We start from the raw sequence: 22,079 nt of genomic DNA on the forward strand, positions 1-22,079 counted from the left end.
GACTTGACAGAGCAGCGGACCTAAATTTCAGGGGGTTTTCCTAAGCTTCCGACCAATACTTTCTATTGATCTGAGCCAGCGAGAACACTGTAACATACTACAAAGCAGTCGGAGGTTAGGGTGAGTGTGTGTGTGTGTGTGTGTGTGTGTGTGTTTGTGCGGAGGGGTAGAGGCACTAGAGGTTGTGAGACTCTGTGAAAACAAAGTGTCTCTGGGACAGAGCGGCCGCAGACAGGCAGTCAGAGTCACAGTGGAACCACAGACAGGGAACTCGAGGGGAAGGTCATCCATGCTGCCGTTAAGGCAAACGTAAACTCCTGGCACTGCTCACAAGAAGCAATTTATACAAACGTTGATTGCGTTTCCACTGATATAGCAAAGGAGTCTTAACCACACATCCCACGGTTTGAAATGCATATTAAAAAAAAAGTGTTTTCTCCTCAACCCTCTTCCCTGAAATGTGTGAGACTAATAATCCAGCATTCCTGTCTTTTTTTTTTGGGGGGGGGGTTGGTCAAAGTTCCCCTCTGATGTGGGGTTATGGTCGTCTCAGACTTTACTGTCAGAGGGCAGCTCTCCCAGGGTGTGGACGATTTCAGTGAAGGAGGGGCGCTCTTTGAGGCTCAGCGCCCAGCAGCGCACCATGAGCTTGTAGATTTTGGTGGGGCATCCGTCTGGAACGGGCAGCTTCAGCTTCCCTGTCTGCAGACCTGGAGGGGCAGAGGGAGGGAGGTTAAACCACCTCACAAACATGGACACACATGGTTGTTGACTGAAAATATATATATATATATATTGTTTTTTAAGATTGCAACATTTAATGGATAGAACTGATTACATACCACCTCTCTGATCTCTACATCTAACAGAACATTCAAACAAACTCAATGACCAGTAGTTTCAATGAGTCCGGACAGACCTTGTCATCCTGTTCTTTGTGTGTGCCGAATCAGAGCCCGGACAAAAAAATAAGCACCTGAGGTCGCCTGGGTAACTCACGTGGTGGAGCGTGCGCCCCCATGTGCTCAGTCCTTGCTGCAGCGGCTGCAGGTTCAATTGCGACCTGCAGCCCTTTGCTGCACGTCATTCCCCCTCTCTCTCCCCTTTCATGTCTAAGCTGCCCTATCAAATAAAGGTCTAAAATGCCCCCAAAAAAATAGTGATGTAAAAAAAAAAATGTAATAATAAGCAACTGAGGCATCATACTGACCTTCCAGCACCTCATCATCGCTGAGTTTGGTATATGGCATTTCCCCGTGACTGAACACTTCCCACATCAACACTCCAAAGGCCCACACGTCCGACTTGGTGGACTGGTCGTCTTCAAACACAGACTCTGCTGGGAGCCAGCGCAGCGGGATCCATGCCTGTCTGTAGTGGTAGTACTCACTACATACAGGTACACAAGAGACATGACAAGGAGATGGAAACACCACAGATTAGCCAGATGAACAGATGTCTCAGAGTTTGACTCATGCCATTTAATGGGGTTGATGATTTAAGTGGGGGATTGTTGTTAAATCTAACAGACCTGTTGTAGACGTCCTTGCTGAGGCTGAGCGACGACACTTTAATGTGCCTCTGACTGTTGATCAGGCAGTTTCGGGCAGCCAGGTCTTTGTGAACAAAGCGGTGATTGGACAGGTGCTCCATCCCATGAGCCACCTGGGCACAGATGGAAACCTGAAGGGGAGCAGAAATATACGGAACAAGAAAAAACTGTCAAGGCGAAGTGACTTTGGGAATACATCTACAAGTGGCAGGAATTACCAAGAGTTTCCTCGGATGCATCAGTTAATAAGGAATAGTTTAAAAATCATTTTGACCAAGAAACTGTCCAGCACATAACCATGACATAAAACCATGACTTCCAATGTCTACACTTTGGCTTTCATATAAATTAAAAGGTGCAGTAAGCGATGCTGTGCAAAGATTGTTGATATTTGAAATCAACTGCCAAACAAATACAACCCCCTCTTGAGAAGCTTTGCCCCCCCCAGATTCAAGGACAGATAACTACTGGCCAGCTGGCACATTCACATGCTGCCTCCCCCCCCCAGTCAACTGACGCTGCCCGTTGCCGATTGACTGGAAAAGTGTTATGTGGCACTCCTTTCAGTTTTTTTTTTTGTTTTTTTTCCATTTACACAGCCAGGGTTGTGTATTAACACCTGATTTCTTTTCAGCACACACATAAAGTAGAGAGCTAGGTGACCATGAGGAGATATTCACTGAATTTGACAAAAAAAGTGTATTGGAATAACATCAATTGCTGTACCATTAAAAAAAAAGAAAAGAAGATGTAAGGTGTTAATTAGTGAGCTTTAGAGGTGCTGGTAGGTGGATTTCTTAACCTTTGGACAGAGCCAGGTTAGCTGTTGCGCCGTGTTTAGTCCTTAAGCCAAACTATGCTAACGGTCTCCCTGCTGCAGACAGTGGTACTGATCCTATTAAACCCTCGACAAGAACATCGATTTTTCAAAATGTCTAAAAGGGAACAGGATCTCGCAAGGAACGGGAATTGCACAACTTTTACAAAAACATCAACAACCTTAATTTGCATGGCAGATGGTGTACATAGCAGGATGCTGTGAGCTGTCAATCCTGGTACAACTATCCACACTTACTTTGGTCTTGGTGCTGATAGGCTGAGATTTGACCTTGTCATCTTTGCTTTTGGAAATTCTCAGGAATTGCTTTAGGTCTCCCTGGTATGATGAAAGCAAAAAAGAGCGCATTAGATCAGGTAAAATAACTGTAATTCTTCTGTGCGTGTGTTTCTATTTCTGCGCGCTTACCAGGTCATAGTACTCCAGGATCATGTAGTGGGGCTCTGCCTCCCTACACAGGCCCAGCAGGCGGACAACGTTGGGGTGGCTGAGCTTGGCGAACATTTCAGCCTCACGGCGGAAGTCGAGCTGGAGCTGTTCATCTCTGGTCTGCAGGCTCTTCACCAACACCACCATCTCCTCCTCGCTCTCCTCGATACCCTTAGCTTTGCAGAGCAGCACCTCACCAAACTCCCCTTTGCCTGAATACACATTTACACACGCCACAGAGCAAATGGCAGAGCACATGCTCAAAAATCAATGTCGCACATACTGGATTTATTAAGTGAAAGCACTGTTATGTCACAGCTTTAAGATCAAGTCACTTCAGGCAATACAGACAAAAGAGAACGGTATAAATCAGTCTACCTAAAGTAGTGATGGTTTGTAGGTTTGCTCGAGGAAAGTGGAGCTTATCGTTGTTGACATGGCTGTGGTGTTTCTCGGTTGTTGCCATGGTACCCATGTTGGTGAGTGCCACCTCTTCCTGGATCTCGGCGGTGGTGTGGCCATTTTGTTGAACAGCCCCTCCTGATGAACACAACACACAACACACAGGGTCAAAGGTCATAGACACTGGGCACATCTTAATGGGCATGTGTCAAAGAGGATAGTTAACAAAAGACTAGTCGGCGTTAACTGTGGCCCAAAGAGACTGTTTAGAAATGACACCGACAGAGAAATGATTTTATAGTTTATAGGATTTATAGCTAGTATGCTATTTTTGCTGTTAGTAGTTGTGCTGTTCAAAGTAAATTAATCTGTGACTTCTGAATGTCACTACCAAACTTCATAAAGACAAAGCTAAACGATTTTTCCAGAAATGTAATATTTCTTGTGTTCTGAGAGGTTTTTCAAAAACTGTTTCACCATCGTCTGCAATTAGTTTGATTTTTTCCCCAGCATGGAGCAGCTGCTCCATTTCCTTCTGTACATCAACTTATTCATAAATCACGTTTTTTTTTTTGCTGCATATTGACTGTTGAGTATACTTCATTGTGTCACTTTTTCACAAACAGAATCTGCCCAGAGTTAGCGTCTACTGTGGAATTAGAACAGAGCTCCAGCAGGCGCGTTGTCAGTAATGGGCCAGGGTGGCACTGGCCCGCCCACTTTACTCACTGGCCCGGCCGTCCAGTCAAGTTTGATCAAAATATGTTTTGTTTTACGAAAAATATTCAAATGTATGTATGTAAAAAAAAGAAATAGTAAAAGAACCAGTTGTGGATGTTGAATGTGTCTTCTCTTCTGATTAAAACAAAACAGTTTAAACCATAGAATAAGGATCAAACAATTAGGAAGCCTTGGAATGTAGGTGGTTGCTATGGTAACAACAGGCAGACTCTCTGGGCTGCCTTCAGCAGCTAATGTTAGCTAGCTGGCTTTTTAGACAATGTACCATGGATGTGTTAAGCAATGTACTGTTAAAAGTTACCGCGACAACCATGGCTTCTCTTTAAAGTGGTATGGACAGTTTTCTCCGATGGAGCATAGTGTAAATAAGGACGAGCTTTTCTGCAGCACATGCAGACATTTCCCCAGCGGAGCTGACAGCCCATCAGGAGTTTGTCTGAGTGCTGCATGGCCCTCACAGAGGTAACATTAAGTAAAACGTGTTTCATGCTTCTTGTGTTATTATTTAAGTAACCTAATCACCTTCCTATTTAGTAAGAAATGGTGAATGATGATGGCTTCTAGCTGAATTGCGTTTGTGTGCATTTTCCATTTTTAAATACAATACCCATGATAAACAAAAGATGGCAGCAAATATCCTAAACCTTTCTACAACACTTTGAGGACCATGAAATTGAGGGAATAGCAACTACTCACATTAACTTCCTGGCTGATTTTTACAACTGCCTAACCGCCAATCATAAACAGTTCTTCTCCACCAAACATTTATACCGTTAAGACACTCCATCTCCGGCTCCTCTCCGTCCTGGCCTTTCTGCAGTCTTTTGTCGTGGCGTCTCTTTTTGCAGTAGAACATGAGTCCCAGCACTATGATGATATAAGCCACAGCTGCTCCCACTGACAAGCCGATGGTTTGGATCATCTTGTAGGGAGCCTTTTCCTCACCCTCGTCAAAGGAATGATTCGGTTTGTCTGTTGGAGACAGGCAGCAACTATGGTCAACTGAAAGTGCCCTGAAAAAGTACTGGATGGGTTATCTTTAACACATCCAAGTCTTACACTGACATCACATATTGTGCTACATCTTTCAGCACATTTTGTTGTTTTAGCATCACAAAGGGTATGCAAATGTGTTGGCTTCCAAGAATAGGCTAGATGCAAATATGTAAATCACTTTGAATAACAGGGGGGTTTACTGTTAAAAAAAAAATCCACTTCTTATGATGTGCAAAGTTAAACCCATGCAACAACTATTAGGAAACGGTTACAAAACTACTCTACACAAGCAAATGGTAAGCTCTTATCTTATCTTCTTTCTAGATTAAAAAGGTACTTGCATTGAACTTTCCCACAGTCCATAATACATTCATTCAACAAGTTATTTGGTAACACTTTATAATAATGGTACATGAATTACCATGAATTCATGCATGAAAAAGCAGGAATTCATTCATGTAGTACTTGATGAACTATCAGTAATGTACAAGGATTAATAGTATCTCATGCATGACTTAATGCAGGAACAATAAGTTAATTAAAGTATCAGTTAAGTTATTTCAAGAATCATGATTTCTGATTTGTTAATGATGTTCATGTTTTCTTCATTGGTAAATCTGTTGTTAAAGTGACGTGAAGCAAAAAACAATAACTGAATTGTAGTGTTGTAATCATGATTAAGTAAACATGAATTCTTCATTACCTTATCATGTTTGTGGCCCTTCAAATAAAGTGCTGACCTAGTGCATCTTTTTTTTTTTTTTTAAAGATAATTTTCTGGCATTTTAGGCCTTTATTTGAGAGACATCTTAGAAATGTAAGGTGAGAGGGGGAATGACATGCAGAAAAGGGCCACGGGTCAGAATTGAACCCGCGGCTGCTGGGAGCCCCAACCTGGTCCATCTTTAACATTGATAAATACCATGTGATTAATGGTAGCATCAAATTAAATGTATTCAAAATTAAAAGAGTGGGTTTGCAAATGATACCAAGGCCACTAAATTTACACAAAATACAGTATACTGCAGATGCATTTTAAGAGTTGCTTTTATTCACAACAACATAAGGCACTTAAACAGTATGGCCGGAGAACAATGCTTAACTAAGTACATAGGATATTTATGAATTTTACTTTTTACTAACTTCTAATGGTCTGTACTATGTTTTTATTTGAGGGATCACAAAGATGATTGCTGCAGGGTTTTTCCTGGCTCAGAATGGGCCTTTGGGGGAGGGGGGGCATGATCGGTCCGCGTGCAGTACAGGCAATGAGTCTGTGTTACCTTATTTGACAGAAAACAAATTCCTCTATGCAGGAAAAACCCTGGAGATACTATTAATCCTTGTACTATTACTGATAGTTCATGAAGTACTACATGAATGAATTCATGCTTTTTCATGCACAAAGTCATGCATGAATTCATGTACCATTATCATAAAGTGTTACCGGTTAGGTTTCGAAGTTGCCCTGTTACCATGGTTACCAGTCTGGCTTTGTTGAACCTGACTAGCTATGGCAAACATTTTAAATTCAATTGCCTAACTAATCCGGAATACCATCCTGCTACTTTGGGCGAAAATGAGTTGATATGAGACACTAATGGATGTGTGTGACTGTAATTTTCAGCTTCAGTCAGCACACAAGGAGCCACAGAGTGTGAAGCGTTATTAGATCTAACGTCTGCCCAATCCCATCACCCCAGTGACAGCTGTGGCGTCACAGATGTGGCTGTGATTATTAACTTGTCCAGATGGATGACAGACAGAGGGTGAAGGCTTAATTAAGGCCTTCATCCTTCACTTGTGATCGTGGCTTACGCCCCATGTGTGCACCTGATAAAGGACACTTGCGTATATATGTTTGTGTGCCCATGTGTGCATGTGTGTTAAACTCACCCACTACATACAGCTGAGCCACACGGTCTTTGATGCTGCAACTGTTTCCGGCCACACATGTGTATCTGCCCGTGTCATCTGTAGTAACATCTGTAATCACCAAGGAGCCATTGGGCATCTTCTGGAACCTGGAAGAAAGAAGGGACGGAACAGATGAAGGTGGAGGTCTTTCACAAACAAAGACCAGTACACATACACGGTTATTCTTATCCTATGCGGGGATTTCTTTTTTCTCTCTCTCGCTTTCTTGTCTCAAGCTGAATTCAGCAAACCCTCCTAACTGCACAAACGTGTCATAATTTGTTTGTTTCAACCTGTTCATGAGCAGGTTGCTGTGTGTGAGATTTGATAATTAGCATAATCAACACCCCTAAAATTGCTACATAAGGCTGTCTGTTCCGCTCCGTTTGTAGAAAAGTTTCATTCACAAAAATGTTACTCAAGTGTTAAGAGAAGAACTTCACATCGATGAGCCCACTGCTGGAAATTAAAAGACAAAAACAGAACACACTTAGCACTGTCGGTCCTGTTATTTGAGTACTCCAAACTATTGGAAAATATTAATAATTAAAGAAATAAAGAGTTCCCATAAAGCACTCTTATGTGCCACTTCAGAACAAATCTGTTAGTACGAGACATTCTTTAATGAGGCCCATTGTATCTAGGTGTGCAATACTATATCAGCACAAGCTAAATCTAGAATGAATGCACAGACATGATAAAACTGCAATCATTCCCATTTGGAACCTGTAATCACATATTTTAATCCTAATCCAAGAATCAATCAAATCAAAATCAAAATGACACACAAGTGTCTCATTTACCTCCTGTCCTTATTGATGTCCAGCGTCTTGTCTTTGACAATCCAGTGGATGTGAGGCTCGGGGTCGCCGGTGGCCTGACAGTGCAGGATGGCTGTGTGACCTTGGTACACCGTTGTATTTTCTGGTTCCACCTTAAAGCGAATGTACACTATATGTGCAAGCACACACACACACACACACACACACACACACACACACACACACACACACACACACACACACACACACACACACACACACACACACACACACACACACACACACACACACACACACACACACACACACACACACACACACACACACACACATTAATACACCACAACTGGGCCACAACATTTCCTTTACAGACTGTGGTTAAAATCTCAGTTACACTCTACAACCCAAATGCAATTCATTACTGGGCAATAAAAAGGCCACCAAGCACACAATAAATGCTGTTGTGTTTGCCACTTGATGAGAATGATCAATGACTCAGATGTACCTAGACCACAATTTCTTTGTCTCAGTACATTTGCCCCAATGTGGGACCGATGACTAGTATGGCAGCGGGGCTCTTTCTAACATAATTCCCTGCTTTTAGGATGTTGAGTGAGCAGTTTACCGGCCACTATGAGGGCTACCAGGGCTCTGATCTCCCCCTGGAGGCTGTTGGAGGCGATGCAGGTGTAGTTGTTTGCGTCGCTGCGGGTGACTTTGCTGAAGTGGAGCTGGCCGTTCTTCTGCTCCACCCGAGGCGGCAGCTCTCCTCCGTCTGCAGGGGGAGACAGAGAGACACACAGGGACAGCGGGGGTTAGGTGGGCTGAGACTGGAGCTGCATGTGGAATTCAAGTGGTTAAACCGACTCAATCATAGCAAACGCCGATGAATGGGGGAAATGATCCGTGATGATGAACCGTCCTCACACTCATTTGTCAGCGTTAGCATAAAATAAATGAATGATAATGTAAAAATAATGAAAAAAGCAAAAACAAACTGTGAAAAACAGGCGTCGAAAAGACGTGAAGACAACACAAGGGATAAGATATTGTGAGCTAAGATTAAGCCAGCGGCGTGCACACCTGCTTTGGTCCAGCGGATGGTTGGGCTCTCTCGGCCTTTAGCGGAGCACTGGATGGTGATCTCGTTATCCAGCTCCAGGCACTGAGAAGGCTGGGGGGTAGGGGTGAACTTCAGCTTCTCTGAAACACAAGTCAAAACACCACACACACATTACACATGTGCTAAACACGGAGGGGAGGGGAGGGGAGGGGAGGGGAGGGGGAATAAGCAGATTAGCTGATGGAAATCATGTTCGGACACATTCACGGAAATGCGCAAATGTGCACACAGATCTGATGGGTATAATAAATGAAGTTTATCAGAGGCTGAGATCATATAAACAGAGAGATTGGCCAGACAAAACAGTGACATGTCAGGCCATCTATCACAATAATCCTATAGCGGCAGAGCTATGCTGATAGGAATTTATCATGGCTATATTGTGTTAAAATGGAGGCTAGAACAAAGCTGCCGTGCATGAGGCATATTTTACACCTCTGTGTGTGTCCTGCAGGACGCCCAGAGACACAACATGGACATGTTCTTTCTATTTTAGGAAACGCACACATTCACACTCACAAGCCCACAGGCATGACCACATTTGCTTTAGATTTACTCTCGACGCTGTATTACTCATTATACCCTGGATATGATTTCACTCATTGCACATCATCTTTCAGTCGCTCTGGGGAATAACTTATAAATATTTGCTCAGTATAAACTCAAAGTATAATCTACTGTATATACTGATGAACTGAGTGATTCTCTCACAGCTTACCAAGCACAATAACTCGAGCTTGCCCAGACAGTCGGCCACCTACAGTCTTGGTTTCACAGCCGTACATCTGGCTGTCGTACACCTCCACATTGTTGATCCTGAGGGTGCCGTTAGGGAATACCTTAAAACGAGAGTCCTAGAGATAAGGAAAGAGAAAGATCTTTTAAATTTAAAATTTCATCTGCTGGATAGAATGCATGTCAGAAAAATACCCTAATAACTGTGTGTGTGTGTGTGTGTCGTGTTGGGTAACTGACCCCTGGCGTGATCATGGCGGTGTTGCGGATCCAGGTGACCTCAGGTTCAGGGTTGGCCTGAGCGTGACAGTGAAGGTAACCTGGTTTACCCTCCTCTAGGTGGCTGTCCTGAGGCCTCGTCACCCACACTGGGGCAGCTGTGGACACGCACGAGCACGCACACACATTATTACAAGCACAGACATTTTACACTTACCCATACAGTAGATACATGATAGCATAATAGGAATGTAGCTGACTACCTGGCAGTCCTTTGAAGAAATACTAAAAAGTGTTAATGAGCTTGGTCCATTGGTCAGTCTAAACACTGGGACCATCTGGGATATTAATAATCCCAAATGGTCCCAGTGTTCCCAGCATGCTCCTGACATTAAAGAACAAGACTTACTGTCATATATACTGTATGTTGCACCTCAATGGCTTGCTTATTCTGTTTCAGTTTACAATCGCTTATTTTTACTACTTTTGGGGTTGCTACAAAAAACTAAAATTCAACAAATTATGGTATTTTAGTTAGGGGACTCACAAGAGACAGATTTAAAAAAAAAAAAAAAAAAAAAAAAAGAATAGCCAAAATTGAAGGTGCAGAGGCTGAGATATCCTAACTTGCTTTTATTTCTAGTAAGGGTAAAGCTCCAAACATTGGAACTGGAGCCCACATTTCCCATAATGCATTGTGAAAGCATCTTCTTTCAAACCCTAGTTTGTCTGTTTAGAATGCAGGCATTCTGCAAAATAAATAAGGTCTCAAGCCCAAGCTAAGGGTTTTTATTTTCTTCCCAGGAGTTGGGCTCCTTGTGATGGGTAAAGCGAACTTAATGTGTAAAATTGCTGAAGTGTCCCTTTGAGGCTGTCTGCGACTGACTCACTGGCAACAGTGAAGTTGACCTCCTGTGTCTTGCGTCCTGCCCGGTTTTGGGCCACGCAGGTGTAGGTGCCCGAGTCTCCTTCCTCTGTGGGACTGAAGACCAGATCCAGGCCATCCTGATACACTCTGCCCTCCGTGGGCACCCGCTCACCTCCTTTCTCCCACCAGACCTCGGGCTCAGGTCTGCCGCGTGGGGGACGACAGGCCACCCGCTGCAGGGTGTCTGATGTGAAAACCTTCGACACCTTGGGCACCATGTCGTCTATCTCTGTGGTGGAAAGCATAGAGAATGGGAGAATCTTTTAGCATGAAGTAGCAATCTGAATGCTGAAATTGATTTGATAATCATTATTCTGTCTTCAAAGCCAGCGGAGCATTACTGATTTAGAATTTTATGAGCAGCCCCGAGCAGTCTTAATTCCAACGCACAGTTCTGTTATCACATTTCCTGTCTGGTTAGGAAAAGTCCTCTGATTTGTAGCGCAGGTCACAGTAATTAGAGAACAAAGTGCACAGTAGGCGAACTGAGTACAGTGGGGGAAATAAGTATTTGACCCCTTGCTGATTTTGCAGGTTTGCCCACTTACAAAGAATGCAAAAATCTACAATTGTAATCATATGTACATTCTAACCGTGAAAGACAGAATCCCAAAGAAAATTCCAGAAAATCACATCATATGAATTTATTAAAATTGATAACCATCTGATGAGGAAAAACAAGTATTTGACCCCCTGGACAAACAGCAAGTATTCTGGCTCCTACAAGCCAGTTAGTCTTTCTTTAAGACACAGCCCCAATCCGAACCAATTATCTACATCAAATACACCTGCCTCACCTCGTTACCTGTATAAAAGACACCTGTCAACACCCAAACAACCAGCATCCAACATCACCACCATGGGCAAGACCAAAGAGCTTTCTACGGACATCAGGGACAAGATTGTTGATCTGCACAAGGCTGGGATGGGCTACAAGAGAATCGGAAAGCAACTTGGAGAGAAAAGATCAACTGTCGGTGCAGTTATCAGGAAATGGAAGAAGCACCACACCACCGCCAACCTCCCTCGGTCTGGGCCTCCACACAAGATCTTGCCTCGTGGGGTGTCCCTGATCATGCGAACGGTGAGGAATCATCCCAAATCCACAAGGGGGAACTGATGAATCAACTGAAGGCAGCTGGGACCACAGTTACAAAAAAAACGGTTGGTAACACACTACGCCCGTCATGGATTGAAATCCTGCAGCGCACGCAAGGTCCCCTGCTCAAGAAGAAACATGTACAGGCCCGCATGAAGTTCGCCATTCACCACCTGGACGACTCAGAAGAGGCCTGGAAGAAAATGATGTGGTCAGATGAGACCAAAATAGAACTTTTTGGCCTCAACTCAACTCGTCGTGTTTGGAGGGCAAAGAACACAGAGTACAACCCAAAGAACACCATCCCCACCGTCAAGCATGGTGGTGGCAACATCATGCTTTGGGGGTGCTTTTCAGCCAAGGGGACGGGACAACTCCATCGTATTGAGGGGAGGATGGACGGGGCCATGTATCGTGGAATTCTGGACCGACATCTCCTTCCCTCAGTGAGAGAGCTGAAGATGGGTCGAGGATGGGTGTTTCAGCACGACAACGACCCTAAGCACACCGCCAAAGCAACAAAAGAGTGGCTGAAGAAGAAGCACATCAAGGTTCTGGAGTGGCCTAGCCAGTCTCCAGACCTGAATCCGATTGAAAATCTTTGGAGGAGCTTAAAATTGAGTTGCCAGGCGACAACCTCGGAACCTGAATGATTTGGAGGCTGTCTGCAGGGAGGAGTGGGCCAACATCCCTGCCGAAATGTGCACAAACCTTGTCACCAACTATAAAAATCGTTTGACATCTGTGCTGGCCAATAATGGATTTTCTACAAAATATTAACATGCTGTTTGTCCAGGGGGTCAAATACTTGTTTTTCCTCATCAGATGGTTATCAATTTTAATAAATTCATATGATGTGATTTTCTGGAATTTTCTTTGGCATTCTGTCTTTCACTGTTAGAATGTACATATGATTAAAATTGTAGATTTTTGCATTCTTTGTAAGTGGGCAAACCTGCAAAATCAGCAAGGGGTCAAATACTTATTTCCCCCACTGTATATAGGTTGTATGGGAATTAACTAGGGTCTGTGTGAGGTGAGTCATATCAAAACTGGCAGCCCCTATACAGAAAGTGGAATTTGATCTGCGTTACAAAGACTCACAAGACCTCCCACTACTGAGTGGTTTAAGACGGTGTGTCCCAAATGGAAGTCATTAATACTTTATTGGCCGACAGCACTCTTAAAACTGGTCAGTGGCTGCGACCTATGAGTCTAAGATCTAAATCAATTAATGAGAACAGAAGAAAACACACATTTCTCAGCAGATGAAAGGGAAGTGGAGCTGGGAGAGGGGCTGGTGGAGGCCAGTGAAACAAATGAGGTGGAGCTATGATGGAGTGACTGTTTAAACTTGTCCCTAAATACTGAATTCTACTGTGACACAATCCCCTATAATGCCTGCAGGGATTACCATCAGATTAAGTGAATTAAGGTATTTAAATGGAGCTGTGGTTCACTGGGTTAAAACTGCGGATACCGTCGTACCTCGTTAATCCAAAACCCTTGGGGAAAAGGGGCTGATCAAGGGGAATAAAGTGTTCGCGACTCTGAAACGCATAGAAATTCCAGCCCTGAGCTTATACAAAGTATTTGACTTGCATGCACTTGCATTTCAAAATGCTGGCTGATTAGTAAAATGAGATGATACTACAGATTGTTCCTGCTTTAAGCTCAAGCAGCCATTTCAAATGGTGTTTTAAGGAGTTCTCTTCTGATGTGTGTGTGTATTCTGATGTTTTGTTTTCAGTTTAAAGTGGTTTAACACAGTAAGTAGCCATTTCTGAAAATCACAGGGGGGCAGGTCTAATGGCATTTCACAAGCTCATAATTACACCGCTTGTTAGCCAGTTTGAGTCATTCCGGTTTGTTATCTTGTTACTTTTGCCGTTAGTTCAGCCAGGTGCTGTTGCAATTTGGAGAAAGCTTGTTAAGCTAAACAAGTTTGGCAGGAAATAATATGGAGGGGAAGCAGGAAAATGCTCCAGTGCCACGTGTGTGTAGTGGATACAGCTGGGCCGGATGTCAATAAGGGAATGGAGAGATCTGGCTCTAAGTGAAAGAGCAAGAAGAAGAATAAAGGGGACAGCAGAATGAGATGGGGGGCAGGATAAATATGTAACCCCCCCCTCACTCTCAGATTACAGAATCACAGGTGTTTCTCCCTCACCAGTTCAACAACTGCAAATAGATCAAATAAAAACAGTGAAAGCTTCATCCACAGTTGTGTTTGGGGATCAAGATGTCAGGGTGATAAAATTGGAGAGGGAATGAAGGGAAAATGGGAAGCACAGATCTGCCTGTGTGTGTGTGTGTGTGTGTGTGTGTGTGTGTGTGTGTGTGTGTGTGTGTGTGTGTGTGTGTGTGTGTGTGTGTGTGTGTGTATACCAGCTATGAGGAGGGAGGCCTCCAGTGTAACATGGGAGCCTCGGAGGCCGCGGCCGACACACTTGTAGGTCCCTGTGCTCCTGGGCTTGACCTGGGTGATCAGCAGCGTGCCGTTGGATAACAGGATCAGACTGTGGACAAGAAACAGATCAAACAGTTCACACTTCAAGATCTGCTCATTCGTACTGTCTCGCCACGAATGACAAACTACAGGGAGTCACACATTATTTGCACGTGAGAAATGCTCTGCGCACACACACGCAACTCCCACCCCTAGGTCTCGCTCAGATGACATCTGAAAATAATTCTTAGCATTTGTTTTGTCCTGCTGGGAGCACACCAGATGGAGATGCTCTGCTAAACAGAACAATGTAAGTGCCAGAGTCCACAAAATAAGACTATTTTAGCATAGGCCTATTTCTTCTGTACTTGTATCCGAATTGCCCTGATTCACTAAACTCAAACCATCTGCTGCCCCAAATAGGCTAAAGCAAATGTGAATAATTTGTCCACAGAACACAAAAAAGTGTCCTACATAGTGAGTTAATTCAAAAAAGTCTTGTGCTTTTTAAAGAGCAGGACTGACTGACTGACGGCTGGCCCGCGGCCTCTGGCAGGATGAAGGGAGTATCAGTGCCAGTGATGGACGGGATGAGAAGTAATTAAAGGCTGACCTTAAGCCAGCTTCAGGGCTGACAGATAAGGAGCTGCACATCCCACACAGCACAGAAAAAAGCTCCACAGACGGGACATCTCAATAGCTCATCACGCCAATACGACAAAGTCATTATAAAGCTCATGGGAAAAGTGAATATGTAAAGCAGAGATGGATAGGCAAAGGTGCTGCTGGATACATTTAGGATGCTGTGTAATTCCAGAGTTTTCCAAAACGCAGGATTCATCTACCAGGACTATCTGGTTCTGCATAGGATTCCCTCAGGAGGGGTGATATTTCTGTGTCATCTCGTCTGTTTAATAGTGGGTGGGTGTGTGTGTGTGGGGGTGGGGGGGGACAATGAGCTTTGGGAGCTTGTGTCATTTCCACCCGAGAGATGGAGAACAAGTATGTGGAACATTACCTCACTCTGAGGAAACTCTAAAATAACCATTAAACAAAATGAACAAAAGCAGGTTTTTATTATTATTATTTTTTTTTTAAAGGCAATAATTTTTATAGCTACATGCGCAGAAAGAATTGTTATGGTTTCACATTTCTACCTCCAGAGTTGGCTTGACCCATGGGGCAGAATTCCTTTCTGTCTGCAAAAATAGCCCTGAGCTCACGCTGGTATATTTTTTTGTTGGTTTCACACATATAGTATGAAAAACAATCTACATTAACTGTTCACACCTAATCTGGAGGGGGGGGGGGTTGTCTAAACAGTGCAGGTGCAAAACAGATGATATCTCCTGCAGAGAGCTGCATTCCTCTGGCATTATATCAGCCCAGATCAATAAACACAACAGGCTGCTTGGAATACCTTAACCACAAAGAGGCCAGGTGTTTTTATTAAAACAGTCTGTGCATGTCTTTATATTCACGCTTTTCACCCATCCATCTGTAATTCTGGTGCCGAGTCATCACTACCAAGGTGACCAAACCCGCCTCTGACAAGCTCATTACACAAGTGACTGACTATTGATGTTGAAGTTGTTCTCTTTCCTCGCTGACTGAACACAATAATCACTTTAAAATTGAAAACCCCGGCTCTTGCTTCTCGTGTGGAGCAGCTTGCCGATGGTGCGTCTATGCAGGAGCGCGAGGTGCTATGAACCCTGAGGGTATACTTGGCACTTGGTATAGAAATTGGTTATTATCAGGTGCTTATATGTTTATAGGGGACATGCTGGTAAACTGACTGTAGCTGGAGGGTTTTTTTTTCCGCTCAGCACTTGAACACCGGAGAAAGTCTTTTGTGATTGGCTGGAGAGAAAGGCTGTGTTCAAGTGATGTATAGTAGACCGCAGACAAACTTTACAGCGGTTCATTCCAGTAATAATATTCCTTAATGTGCAATTCATCTTGAGCGCGAGTTGTCACGGCATACAGAGAGCTGAGAGCCCATCGCAAGGGTTCCAGTTCATTGGGTTCTAAGGAATAGCCGATTGTGGCTGAAGCTTGTATAATGGTAAGTAAGGAGAGGGAATGAAGTGGGGGGAGGATGTGGAGGGAGTGGGTGGGAAAGGAGAGTAGGAGATGGATGATGGGAAAGAAAAAGAGTGTTGCAGAGGGGAGGATTCTTGCTCTCAACATACCGAGACTTGTTTGCCAGCAGCTCGTTTTCGTGGTACCACTCCAACGTGGGGGCCGGCTCTGCGGTGAACTGGCAGTGGAACGCGGCCTCCTCGTTCCTCAACACCACCTGGTCCTCAGGAGTGACCACCGGCCGCGGGAAACTCTTATCTGTTGGGTGGACAAACATCTGCATGATTACATCTGCCGGCATCAGACCATCAAGTTCCATCTGCGTGGATGCTCGTGCGTCGCACCGATCTATTCCGGGCTTTATTAAAAGCTGCCAACAGCAGCGTGGGGCTGCTGAGCAAGCGGCGTTCAGGTGGCGGTGTGTGTCAACACCTCGGGGGCCCCCCCCGGGAGACTTAATGAGGTCAGTGAACAGACCCTGCAGGTTATCTGGACCATCATCTCCTCCTTTTCCTCCCTCCTGGATTGTAGAATCACGCACAGGAGATGATCTCTCTCTTCTCTTTGATTATCGAAAGTCACGCTATTGCAGTAAATTGGGGTTAGGAGGACTCAAGTGGGGTCGATTGTTACGGAAACAAGAACAATCTGTCCCTGGATGATCAAGTTGATATACAATTTAAAGGGTAAACAATGAAGGCTGGTCCTTCTGTATTTTTAACAACAGGAGGTAGCAGTTGTTTTTTTTTTTAAACTCAATTTCAAATCATCCAAAACTGCTTTAACTGCATAGTATTTTCTAGGGCTGCTCCCTCTTAGTCGATTAGTCGACTAATCGGTCTTAGTCAACTTAGATTTCTTTAGTCGATTAGTCATGTTTGATGCTTTTTTTCATGCTGAATGACTTATTTCTAAGAAACGTACGAGCATATCTCTGGTAGACACAAGAATTAAAGTGGTGCTTTTGCATGACTCTTTGCGGAGAAACTCAGATTTACAGATCTGTCGATTAAATCAACTAATCGATTAGTCGGTACAATTGAATGAGTGTTAGTCGACTAAGAATTTCTTCAATCGAGCACAGCCCTAGTATTTTCCTTCTATTCATATTCTTTTGACTCTTTCTACCCTCCCAGCTGCCCTCTAACACTGGACTAGGCCGCCCTGACCTGCCACAACAAGAGATGTGGTACAGTACAGTACCTAGAGAAGGAGTTATTATACCACACAGACTTTAGAACATTGTTATACTCCAAATACAATGCTGAAGGGCGTGAAACTCAAAAAAAAAAAAAAGGGAACATGAAAATACCCTTAATTCAGGTTTACGTGTGTGAGAATTTCAAATCTTAACAGCTAATGGAGGTATGGTGCCAGTAACAGTGTTAGGATATGGCTACTGGTGTGAAGAAAAAGAAAGGCGTTCTCTCAGATCACACCTGGCCCACCCAGGAAGCCTCGTCTTAAAGAGCTGTGACGAGGCACTGAAAAGCTGTCTATTTATCTGTCAGCTTTTCCTTAAGGTGAAGCCCTATAGAAGAGCAGAGGGTGGCAACATGGCAACTGGAAACTCAACAATTATCCATTCTTCCTCCACACAGGTGCTAACCTAGCGTGTCTGTGTGTTGCAGGTGGCTAATTAGAGTGGAACAGGGCATCAGGTTTCACGCACAGATGTGCTGCTGTATGTACTGTACTAACTCTGTGGTGTGCTGAGGGGCTAATACACAGGAGGGGCGCGCGCACACACACACACACACACACACACACACACACACACACACACACACACACACACACAGTAAACAACATAAGTCACTTTGAGAGCAGAAAAACTAATGATCTCCACAGTAGAGTACACCAAAGTGTCTGTGAAAGCTACAGTTACACAGTCAGATCAACCGAACGCCGCTGCCGAGGGAGTTGATGTTATTGTTCGCTCGCTAGATGTTTATGATGTTGTCTGTGACTGTGTGGGTGGCGAAGGAGGAAGGTGATGCTAACACACTCTCTGGTAATCACATTAGGAACTCCATCCCTTTGTCTTCCTGCTCTCTCTCTCTCTCTCTCTCTCTCTCTCTCTACATTAATGGCCTGTATACCTCCTTCCTTCCCTTCTCACCACACTTCCTGGCAGGTGTGGCAATGTGGAAAAATTCACTTAATTATTTAAGCAACAATAGCAATTCCGCGTTGTATCATTTTGAGTTTTGGACTGTTCGTTAGACAAAACTAAATAACTGAAGATGTTTCCTTTTTTTTGTGATGGGCATTTTTACAATTTGACATTTTATAGACAAAATATATTGCGTGGGAGGAACCATCAAGAATGTTATCGCCAAATCAACAAATCTTTTGCCTTTCGGGCAGTTTAGAAATCTGGTTTTAAACCTCTAAACTTCTACTTGTAATTTCTTTACATAATCGTACTTTCTTTTGCATTCTAATAATTTATTTATCAGATTCTTTTTCCAATTCAGATGGTGTCGCTTTTTTTCTGTGTTTTGTTTTTGTAATTGATTCGATGTCATTGTAAATGAGGGACGTCCCTCAATTATCTCTCCAGTTTTTTTTTAAATAAATCAATAATGAAATTAACAATTACTTGCTCGTTCTATAACCAAATCAAAGAGTGGCAGAAAGTGTCTTAAAAAAAAAAAGATCATTTACATGTTGCAGCAGCACAACACACTGTCATGGAAGGTCATACACACACCTATAATGTTGAGGGTGAAGTTGCTGTTGCTGCAAACGTGCCCCGCTGCATTCTTGGCACAGCAGTAGTACAGGCCATTGTCGTCCGGACTGGCACTGTTAAAGGTGAGCGTCCTCTCCTTGTTGTTGATCTGATGGCTCTTCTCTGTCAGCTTCACCCCGTCCTTGAACCACTGGCATGTCGGCCTGAGGGGGAGAGGAAAATAGCCGTGAGAGAGGTTTGAGAAGAGAAGAAAAAAACTGGGGAAGAGCCGGGTGATTACTGAGGCAAAAAAAGATACAAAAAGGTGAAGAGATGGGGAAAGAAGAACATAAGGGCATGAGAGAGGCCAACAAGGACAGAAGAATAGTTTTTCACTACAGTCCTCAACATGATCCTTAACCCTGTGAGCGTGAGGTGACGGGGGAGAAGACTCACCGTGGGTGTCCATCAATATGACAGCGCAACGTGACCGGAGCAGAGCTCTCGATCTCCCCTTCTGAGGCGGGCTCCTTCAAAGTCACACCACCACTTTCTAACCCTGTAGAGGAAGAAATACAGAGGAGACTGTGAGGCAGAGGAGGGAGGAAGCATAGGAGGACCAATAATGGAGGAGTAGGACGGGAGAAAAGATTGAGTTAAGTGGTCGTCCTGTTGTGTGTCCTTGCGGGACACACTGCGATGCTAATGGGTGCAGCAGCAGGGATGAGTGCAGAGTCGGGCACATCACTGTGACAACTCAGTGACTCATGCACAGAGACAGAGCAGGGAGCTACCACATCACTGGGTCAGCTTACATCGGCACACACACACACACACACACACACACACACACACACAAGAGCGAGCTGGGCCTTTACAGTGCGTTTTATGGACATTTAATGGACAGCTCATTGGCTGACTCTGTTAAAAGGACTACTCTGCTGTCAGAGCAGCCCATAAAATCAGGCAGAAGAGAAATGAGCAAAAAGTCAACAGCTACATTTTTCTTTTTTAGCAACTTATAGTTATCATTTTGCATGCATGGAAAAGTGCATCCTATAAAATGTATTTATACCTTATCAGGTGTGTCTACACTATTGCACCATGGGAGGAGCATATGCCACAACAACGTGTTGAGAGGCATCACTCACACAAGTAACATGAAACCTGATCAATGGCATCTTGAGTGACAGATGAACAAGAGAATAAATGAAGGGAACAGATGGCGTGGGAAATTGATCTGCAGTCGGCCCCTTAAATGTATCATGGTGCAGTGAGAAATGAGGGGCACAGTGATGTTTTACTATTAATGGTTTGACTCAGTGCGGTGGGAAATATGTATCAAATACATACAGTATGTCAAGAAATCATCACAGCAGCAAATCATTCCTACATTCTCCTTAGAGAAGGGCAACATAAGATCATTTTTCAGTGTTTATGTCCAAGGGAGACTAGTAGATACAGTATATCATGATATACTGAGGCATTTCATCCCTCTTTCAATAAAAAGGATAGTGGGCTCCCCCCACTCGCTTTGTATAAAACAGTGGTTGGCATATTTTCTAGACATAGTTATGCTTGAGCACTTTACAGCAAGGATTAATAAAGCCAAGTCATCAACTATAGACCTATGGAAAAACGCAGCAGCGCAGGTATCAGTCCTAATGACCTTAGCATCACAAGAAGTAGAGGATTCTTGTATTTTGGTTTGTTTTGTTTTCCTCAGAGGGTGGGGGGTGGGTGAGGGTTTTTGGTTCCTGTTCAATTGTATTTGTTTGTTCTGTATGTTGTGTGTTCAAAAATATAAAAATAATAAAAAATTGATCATAAATACCCTGGCTTTTTATATTTCTTTAAACAAATCACAATCATCTTGGGCAGCACTAAGCCCTGGATGCACTGGGACAATGCCCTTGCAAAATAGTTAGCGGAGATAGCAGAAGAGGAAGAAAATACTGGCTGAAATAGCCGGCCAATGGCAGGCTTATACTCACATTCTACATTCAATTTTATTTATAGTATCAAATCATAAGAGTTATCTCAAGACACTTTACAGATAGAGTAGGTCTAAACCCCACACTATAATTTACAAAGACCCAACAATTCCAGTAATTCCCCAAGAGCAAGCATTTAGTGCGACAGTGGCGAGGAAAAACTCCCTTTTAGGGAGAAACCTTGGGTGGTGAGGGAAACTTCCTTTTAGGGAGAAACCTGGGACAGACCCAGGCTCTTGGTAGGCGGTGTCTGACGGTGCCGGTTGGGGGTGTGATTAACAGTGGCAATAATAGTCACAATAACGATAATGGAACTATGACTAGAAATAGTAGTTGTAGTAGTTGGTGGTGTAGCAGGGCACTGCAGGGCGTTACAGGGTGTAGCAGGGCATAGCAGGACATCCGGTGAGTCAGACTAGCTTCCTGCTAACACAGACGCCCCAACAACTGTGTATGTGTTCATACACGCTACACTGGATCAAATGTGTGTGTTTATGTTTCTGTTAGAGACACAGTGTTTGTGTATGCATGTAGTGGTAAGAAGTAAAACACAGTTGATGATGCTGTGTGCCCCAAAGCATGAATGCATGTGTGCAAATGTACTCAAATGTCTTTGAGAGTTCTGCAGATGAGAATTGGTTGGGCGTATCAGTCAAGGCCGCTCTGGTCAACAGCTCCAGTAGCTTAGTGAGGAGGATAAGTAGATGACGAAGGCCATCCCAGTTATCGGCACCTGGTTCCAGACACTCAGACAGACCTATTATTAGTCCAAGCCTAATGGGGTTGACAAAACCAGAAGAGGAATTAGCCAGTCACTGAGGAGGAGGAGAGAGTAAGGCAAAGTTTGATGGAACAAGAAGTCTCATCTGCAATATGCCACGAAATCAAATAACTAGTTCCAACCTGCCTGGAGTGATAGGTGGGTGTTTCCATTATCAGGTAGTGTCAAACTGTCAACCTTAGGAGATTTCAAAGTCATATTCTGTGCTTTCATTAGGGATGCACTGATCAGACTTTTTCAGTCTGATACAGATACCTGGGATTGGGTACCATGTTTAATTAATAAGATGCATGCCTTAATGTGTCAACATGACTGGGATAATTCTTTTATGT

General features: G+C 43.8%; 1 protein-coding gene across 1 annotated transcript in view; it reads right to left on the reverse strand.

The window, feature by feature from the left end:
* Positions 1-502: 502 nt before the first annotated feature.
* Positions 503-22,079, reverse strand: part of ptk7b (protein tyrosine kinase 7b) — a 79,954-nt gene continuing 58,377 nt past the window's right edge. The window contains exons 4-21 of the mRNA XM_028604030.1: positions 19,429-19,531; positions 19,012-19,196; positions 16,406-16,553; positions 14,150-14,280; positions 10,625-10,891; positions 9,756-9,892; positions 9,499-9,634; positions 8,741-8,860; positions 8,283-8,432; positions 7,679-7,826; positions 6,855-6,982; positions 4,734-4,934; positions 3,198-3,359; positions 2,799-3,031; positions 2,628-2,708; positions 1,532-1,683; positions 1,211-1,389; positions 503-710 (exon numbers count right to left, since the gene is read on the reverse strand). Of these exons, the coding sequence (XP_028459831.1) occupies positions 550-710; positions 1,211-1,389; positions 1,532-1,683; positions 2,628-2,708; positions 2,799-3,031; positions 3,198-3,359; positions 4,734-4,934; positions 6,855-6,982; positions 7,679-7,826; positions 8,283-8,432; positions 8,741-8,860; positions 9,499-9,634; positions 9,756-9,892; positions 10,625-10,891; positions 14,150-14,280; positions 16,406-16,553; positions 19,012-19,196; positions 19,429-19,531 (2,822 nt within the window). The 3' untranslated portion in view covers positions 503-549. The remainder of the gene's footprint in view (positions 711-1,210; positions 1,390-1,531; positions 1,684-2,627; positions 2,709-2,798; positions 3,032-3,197; positions 3,360-4,733; positions 4,935-6,854; positions 6,983-7,678; positions 7,827-8,282; positions 8,433-8,740; positions 8,861-9,498; positions 9,635-9,755; positions 9,893-10,624; positions 10,892-14,149; positions 14,281-16,405; positions 16,554-19,011; positions 19,197-19,428; positions 19,532-22,079) is intronic.

Source organism: Perca flavescens, chromosome 17 (assembly GCF_004354835.1).
Source record: "Perca flavescens isolate YP-PL-M2 chromosome 17, PFLA_1.0, whole genome shotgun sequence".
NCBI lineage: Eukaryota > Metazoa > Chordata > Actinopteri > Perciformes > Percidae > Perca > Perca flavescens.